Source organism: Zonotrichia leucophrys, unplaced genomic scaffold (genome assembly GCF_028769735.1).
Source record: "Zonotrichia leucophrys gambelii isolate GWCS_2022_RI unplaced genomic scaffold, RI_Zleu_2.0 Scaffold_35_1530144, whole genome shotgun sequence".
NCBI lineage: Eukaryota > Metazoa > Chordata > Aves > Passeriformes > Passerellidae > Zonotrichia > Zonotrichia leucophrys.
This window is the reverse complement of record NW_026992240.1, coordinates 262,541-270,345: the sequence shown is the minus strand read 5'-3', so window position 1 is coordinate 270,345 and position 7,805 is coordinate 262,541. Positions and strand designations below refer to the sequence as shown.

The window sequence follows — 7,805 nt, the reverse complement described above, 5'->3', positions numbered from 1 at the left end:
CAGAAATAAAAATCTATATCTTTATAATAAAGATACTTTAACATTATACATATAGCATCCATTTTAATATTTGTGAAAAGCCAATATTATACTATGTATTTATAACAATTATTACAATGCTTCTCATTAGCCCAACTCTTAGGCACATGATGGACTTTCACGGTCAGCTTTTCTACCTGGGCAGCGATGTCTTGCTGCACTTCAGCAGCCCAGATGGGTTTCCCTCTGTGCTGCTAATTGGCCTTTTTCCATCATTCCAGGCACTCCCACAGAGTGTTTGCTACCATCCACGAGTCAGTGTAGAGGTAGAGTGTTGGCCACTTTTGCTCGGTGATACCCAAAGCCAGCTGGACAACTTTCAGCTCTGCAACCTGACTTGATCCACCTTGTCCCTCGTTAGATTCTTCACCTTTCCACAGAGGGCTCTATATTGCTGATTTCCATTTCTAATTTGTCCCTATTAGATGGCAGAAATCATCAGTGAAGAGAGCATATCACTTTTCACTTTCTGGTAGCTGGTTATGTGGTGGGGCCTCCTCCGAACATCACCTGGTCCTCTTCCTCTTCAGATGATACTCCAAAATTCTCACCTTGAGCCCAGTTTGTGATGATTTCCAAGATCCCAGGACAATTAGGATTTCCTATCCGAGCTTGCTGTGTGATGAGAGCAATTCACTTACTCCAGGTAACATCAGTGACATGATGTGTTGCAGGGACTTTCCCTTTGAACATCCAACCCAGCACTGGTAGTCAGGGTGCCAGAAGGAGCTGTGCTTCAGTGCCAATCACTTCTGAGGCAGCTTGAGCCCCTTCATATTCTGCTAAGATCTCTTTTTCAGGTGGGGTGTAGCTGGCCTCAGATCCTTTGTGTCTGCTACTCCACAACCCAAGAGGTCTTCCTCGAGTCTCTCCAGGTCCCTTCTGCTAGAGGCTCTAGGAAGGACCATTCTTCCTGGCTGCAGTGTAGAGCACATTCTTCACATCCTGTCCTGTCCTGACTGGCCCAAGGGCTACTAGGTGAGCAATCTCTCATTTAATCTGTTCAAAACCTTATTGCTGTTGTTCAGGGCCCCACTTGAAATCCTTTTTCTTTGGCATCAAAAGGTAGAGTGGTCTTAGAATCTGACTGTACTCTGGGATATGCATCCTCCAAAAGCCCGCGGTGCCTAGGAAAGTGTAGGAAAGACATTCTGTGCTGTCCTTGTGAGCTAGCAAGGCCTCCTGGAGATAAGGAGAAGCCCCATATGTCTCCTGAAGGAAGACCAAGGTTGTTACCGTGGAGACCAGAGGAGGGAGAGAAAGTTAAGAGATATGGACTCTGGCTGGCTCGCAGAGTGACGTGGCTTCCTGGTCGCCTACTGGGAACTTTGTTTCTCTTTTATGGCCAATGAGCACTGCATGTGTGTTAGATGGGTGTAAATATCTGGAAGAAGTATAAAAGCAACATTGCTCTACTAAATCTCTCTCTTGCACCCTTTTGATGGAGTTGTGTACTTTTGTACCGTGTCATGCTCTATAACGACAGGAAAGCCTGTGTTTCTTGCTGGTTGGTGAGGACATATCAGCTATCTTGTCAATCACTTCTGTTAGGATCTGTCAACATCCAGCTTGTCACTTTACTCATAGGAACTGAATTTCCTGGGCCAGTCCCTTGACCTTACTTTGTTTAATGGGAAAAAGCCTCTTTCAGGAGAATCTGGATTATCTTCTCCCCTTTCTCAAAAATCTCCTCTGCCATGTTCCCCCATATGATGATGTCATCGATGTTATGTAGATGTTCTGGACCCTCATCCTCTTCCAGTGCAGTCTGCATCAGTCCATGGCAAATGGTAGGGCTGTACTTCTACCCCCCAGGGGCAGTCAGTTCCAAATGTACTGCATGCTCCTCCAGGTAAAAGCAAACTGTGACCTGAACTCTGCTGCTAAAGGGATAGAGAAAAATGTGTTAGCAGTATCAGTAGTGACACCACTTTGCTGCCTTGGACTCGATACCGAAGTTCCATCATGTCCAGCATGGCAGCATTCAGTGATGGTGGGATTTCATTCAGGCCATGATAATCCACTGTTAGCCTCCACTCTCCATTAGACTTACACACAGGCCATATGGGGTTATTGAAGGATGAACAAGTCTTGCTGACCACTCCCTGGTTCTCCAGATCATCTTATGGATGGGAATCAGGGAGTCTCAGTTTGTGCAGTATTGCCAATGATGCACTGTTGCAGTAGCAATTGGTACCTGTTGTTTTTCAACCCTCAGGAGTCCTACCGCAGAAGGGTCCTCTGAGGAACCAGGCAAAGTGTTCAACTGTAATGCCTTCTGTCTCCAGAGCAGCTATCCCAAAAGCCTACCAATGTCCTTTTGGGTCTTTGAAATACCCTCTCCTGAGGTAATCTATGCCAAGGATGCACGAGGCCTCTGGGCCAGTCGCAATGGGATGTTTTTGCCATTCCTTCCCTATCAGGCTCACTTCAGCTTCCAGTAGAGTCAACTGATGACACCCCCCTGTCACCCCAGAAATGGAAACATGTTCTGCCCCCCATGTGTCCCAATGGAATCAGAGTACATTTCACACCAGTGTCAACCAAAGCTTTATATTCTTGTGGGCCTCATGTGCCAGGTCATTGGATCCACACAGTCCAATAGACCTGATTTTCCCTGGCCTCTGCCTGGCTAGAGGCAGGGCTCCTCTAGTTCTATTCATTGTAGTTATTGCTTCCTCCCTGTGCATGCATCCTGGAGGTCCCTTCAAAGGGAACAGACATGTCATCCTCCCTTTTGTTATACCTAGGAGCTCACCCATGGGAAATTGGAGCTACATTCATCCTTGATTAATTTCCTTTGTTAGTAGTTTCTTCTTTTAGTTTACATACTTGTGCTGCTAGCAAATGGCTGTGTGGTGTTTAGTTGCCATCTAAGGTTGAACCATGACACATGTACACATGCTGCTGCCCTTGAAGGCACTTAGAAAAGACTGTCTCATAAAGGGAATCATAAATATTTGCACTGCATTTCTAGATTTCAGAATATCACTTCTACAAAAGCAACAAGATTGTGCTAAAATCATTTTACTTGAAAATCTCCAAGGAACAGCAAACAGTACTAAATACAAACCCACAGAGACAGTAAACTACAAGATTATTTGACATTACAAATATAATGCTGAAATATGATAATACAGAAATCAAAGTCAGAAGAGATTGCTATTGAAGCTGCAATTTCTTAAACAGAAAAACAGCAGGGTACAAATGTGTTAGAATCCTGTAAACTGAGGACTTGAGCTTGATTCTGCTTTCATTGACACTGGCACAAATCCAGCATAATTCCACTGATATAAGTGGTGTAACCAGAAATAATTTTTGCCTTTATTAGGAATGATATGAAACTTTATTTCAGCAGATAAAAAGATGCTGACTGGAAAGCTGTTAAAGTGAGAGTATTAGTTTGTTTTAGTGGCCTCAGAAGAAATTCACTTAATACTTTTAGGTAATACAAAGCTTTAAAAACATGAATGCTTAGCTGCCTTCTGAAAACTCTTTAGAGACATGCAAGTGTTAATGTGCTATTTTGTTAGCATTTTTAATAATGTAAAAAGGATATCTACATGTTATATTGCTTGGTAATGTGTCACACAATGTCTTGATCATGGAGGTACCTACATATTAGGTGAACCTAATGTATTCAAGTAAATCCACTGAAGTTACCAGAATTAATTAATGACAAATATAAGCTTGGGTGTGAAAGCTCATGGGCTTGGGTAACAAGAAAAAAAACCCCTATAATTTCAGGAAAGTGCAGATTAAATACATTTTTAGTAGCAATGTAGCAGCCCATGGAGGACCCCATGCTGGAGCAGGTGGATGTGCCCTGAAGGAAGTCAAACCCATAGAGAGTCCATGTTGGAGCAAGCTCTTGGCAGGAACTGCAGTTTGTGGAGAGGAGCCCACATGGGAACATGTTTTCTGGCAGGAACTGTGGCCTTGTGGAGGACCCACTCTGGAGCAGTCTGTTCCTGACAGACTGCAGCCTGTGGGAAGGACCCACATTGGAGAAGTTTGCGAAGGACTGTCTCCCATTGGAGGGACCCCACGGTGGAGCAGGGAAAGAGTGTGAGGAGGAAGGAGCAGCAGAGACAATGCATGATGAACTGATCACAACCTCCATTCCCCATCTCCCACCACCATTTGGAGGGGGAAGGAGGTAGAGGAGTTGGGAATGAAGCTGAGCCTGGGATGAAGGGACGGATGGGGGGGAAGATTTGTTCTTATTTCTTATTGTATTACTATCTGTTTAATGGGCAATAAGTTAATTTCCCCACATCAAGTCTGTTTTGCCTGTGAAAGTAATGGCTGAGTGATCTCCCTGACATGATCTCAAACAACAAGCTTTTTGTTGTGTTTTCTTTCTGTCTTGTTGGTAGATAAGGAGTAAATAAAACATCTTGGTGGACATCTGGTAGTCAAGGTCAAACCACTACACTATACAAAATTCCATCTCATTGAGCAGTGCTGTCATTCTATGTGAAGACAGTCAGGCCCAGAAGTGGTCAATTAATGCTAGATCTTTTGAATCATTCTGGGGTTTTTGCATCTAGGCTTTTATGAGAAATTTTTAAAACACTGTACAAGCACTGAAACTTCCACTGTGCTGAAAAAGTCTGGAAGTCTGGATCCAAGTACCAGAGCATCAAGGAAAACTACCCCATACTGCATTCTGTCAATACTCCCCAATTTTACCTAGAAGCTAACCCACCGGTAAGGCCTTACTTGCGGCTTGAAGCATAGCATCGTCTGAATAAGCACGTGAGTACTCAGCGAGACCTTCATCACTGCGTATTTGGCGGCTGGACAGGAAAACTGATTTCTTCTCAATCCCCCCTTCCTCTGCCCCTAATGGCTGGAACCTGTGGCATCGCCCTTCGCCCGGAGCTGCTCCCCTCTCCCCCGCACTGTAGCATCCTCGCTAGGGTGCCTCACTAAAGCTGTTCTCCCTGTAGGCAGCAGCATAGCACTGAGCAAATTCCTGCTTTTGTTTGTTTGGTTTTGGTTTTGTTGCACAGGAATGACCTGCGAACAGCCCTCCTTTCTCTATAGACCTACGTGAGTATTTATTGCTTCACGCTTTGGTAGTGCAAAAGACTCGCACAGTTGTTCTCAATTTCGATGCCGTAGCTGGGGAGAAGAACAAACTTTGGCACGATCCGTGGAGATCTGCCTTTTCCTGTTTGGTTGTTGTGGTGTCATTTGGTGTGGGGATTGGTTTTTTGTTTGTTTGTTTTCTCCGAGGCAGGAATGGTGAGGGGCTCCCTATTCTTTTCTCCCCTCCCTGTATCCCTTACACTCCTCAAGAGGGAGTAGGGAACCCCCATCTTCTTTGTTAGCTACCTTACGCTCCGCGCTCTGCTGCCTACTCCCTGCATGAGAATGAGATACTAAACGCGCAAATGCCGCTTACCAATTTGCCGTTTTTTTCTGTCACTAGCTAACTAGTTTCCTCCCCCTTTTCTTCTTTGCCCCGCCCATGCAGTCGCGTGCCCTCGCAGGCTTTTGGGGGAGGGGTGGGGTGAGAGCGTAGAGTTGTATTTCCGCAAGAGTTGCTCCCCTCGCGGCTGCAGGGGGGTAAAGCAGCAGTGCTGGGGTCTTGAGGGATTACTCTAGGCACTCAGACGGTTATTATTCAGAGCCTGTCTGCTAGAGAAATCTCCTAAGTACTAGCTCCACTCCCCGCTAGGCGGAGGCGCGGGGAGGAGGAAGTCGTAGCCACCTCCCCGGAGTACTGCGTTCGGCGGGGGAGGTGGAGGTAGGAGGGAGTGAGGCTCAACATGATGGCGGCTGAGGCCGGGGTTGAGGAGGGCGGTTCGGTTATGGCTGCCGGGATGGTGGGAGCTGCTGGTGGAGCTGAGTCGGAGCACTACCCCACGTTATGCCGGGGCAAGGAGCTGGGGTCGCAGGGCCCCTTCCTGGCTGGCTCTGGCGGGGACAGCCTGGGCGCTGGCGGTCCGGCGTTGTGCTCGGCGCTGGGGCTTCTGGCGTTAAGCTCCGGGCCTGCCTCTCTGGCGTCCAGAGACGCACTATCAGCAACTGGACAAAGGCCGGAGGTGTCCGGAGAGGTGCTGCTCCCACCCAAACCCAGCACTGTCGCCTTTCCCCCAATGCCGCCGCCGCCACAGCCACCTTCCTTGGCGGGGGGGCTGGGGATTGTGGATGAAGGCGACTCGTTGGATGGGCCCGAGTATGAAGAGGAGGAGGTGGCCATCCCGCTCAACGCTCCCCCCACAAACCAGTGAGTAGCAGCGTTTCTGAACCCCGTCGGGTGTTCGCCACGCCTGGACGTTTCCCCCACGGGGAAGAGGGGCGCCACAGTGGGCAGCGCGGCATCAGGCCCACACACTTTCTCAAACTCCTGTGGAAGTGTCGTAGAAATTTTTCATTAGGTTATGTTTGGAAAGAAAAAAAAAAAAAGGAAAAAATTAAGTCTTCGTTAATATTTTTATTATACTTTTCCTTCCATCAGCTTGATCGTGATTCCTACAATGCTATTTATATAAAGAATCTTGTGTTAGAGGCGGAGTAGTTTTTCAGTTATATTTTGCGAAATAAAAAAAAAATCATATAATGTTAAATAGAGTTAATGTAACTGGCAAGTGCACTAAACAACCTTTGGATTTGACAATGAACTAATCCCAGGAAGTCTGCAGATTTACATAGAAAAGGTAGCAAGGCTTGTGTCCTGTTTTTACTGGGATAGTTAATTTTCTTCCCTGTAGCTGGTATAATGCTGTATTTTGGATTTAGGACAATAAGGTTGATAACACATAGATGTTTTTAGTTGTTTCTAAGCAGTGTTTACACTAAGTCAAGGACTCTTCAGCTTTTCATATCACCCCACCAGCGAGTAGGTTGGGAGGGAACATAGCCAGGGCAGGTGACTCAAACTGGCCAAAGGGGTATTCCATACCATATGGCATTATGCTCAGAATATAAACTAGAGGGAAAGTTGTCTTGGGGTTGCTGCTCAGGAACTGGTCGGCAGGTGGTGAGCAACTGCATTGTGCATCACTTGTTTTGTATATTCTAGCTTATTAGTGGGGGGAGGAGTGAGTGAGTAGCTGTGTGGTGTTTCGCTACCTGCCAGGTTAAACCACGACAGCTTGTATTGGAACAGCCCTCAAGTAAGTACCTTATTCTCTCCAAAATGAAACAGTTTCAAAGGCTTAAATAGCTTATGTTGGCATATAGAAATATGTTATTTCTCAAGTTGTAGTAAGTATAGAGAAAAACATGGTTTCAAGGTAGAGGATGGCAGATATATTCAAGGTATAGGTCAAAAGTCATCTGAAAACCCATCTGAATTTGAGTTCATTTTTACCATCTTTCATAACTGGTGTTGTAGAGTTCATTTCTGTAATATTAAATGTTTGTTTGTTAAAAGTAATCTCTAACCATGGCAGGCTTTCTACTAATACTTTCCTCTTTTGATTTCTTGACTTTTTGTGAAAGATAATAAAGACTAAGACCTTGTTTTGTGAAGACAATGTTTGAATAGTCCTAAAGTTTTATACTTCCATAAAGAGCTAGCAATATAATCAGGCAGTTTAAGATAAAGACTTAGGAGGGAAATAGAGGCACATAAAGGGAAAGTCACTTCTTCAATATTGTGTATTATGTCAGAGAGAGACAGTATCCTGTTCTCTCTGAAAGATCAGACTGCTTTTTCTGTTAGAACTGGTCATTATGTATCTCAGAAAGTAAGATTGTGCTTTTTTTCAAATATTTTTTAGAAAGAGAGGTAATTATTGGTGAATGAT

The 7,805-nt window shown here is 45.3% G+C and overlaps 1 protein-coding gene across 4 annotated transcripts in view; it reads left to right on the top strand.

The window, feature by feature from the left end:
* Positions 1-5,678: 5,678 nt before the first annotated feature.
* Positions 5,679-7,805, top strand: part of LOC135460376 (ras GTPase-activating protein 1-like) — a 170,821-nt gene continuing 168,694 nt past the window's right edge. For all 4 annotated transcript variants that reach the window (XR_010443218.1, XM_064737172.1, XM_064737171.1 and 1 more), the window contains exon 1: positions 5,679-6,280. Coding sequence is in view for 3 of the 4 variants with exons in the window: in XM_064737172.1 (XP_064593242.1) it covers positions 5,820-6,280 (461 nt within the window). In the remaining variant the exon portion in view is untranslated. The remainder of the gene's footprint in view (positions 6,281-7,805) is intronic.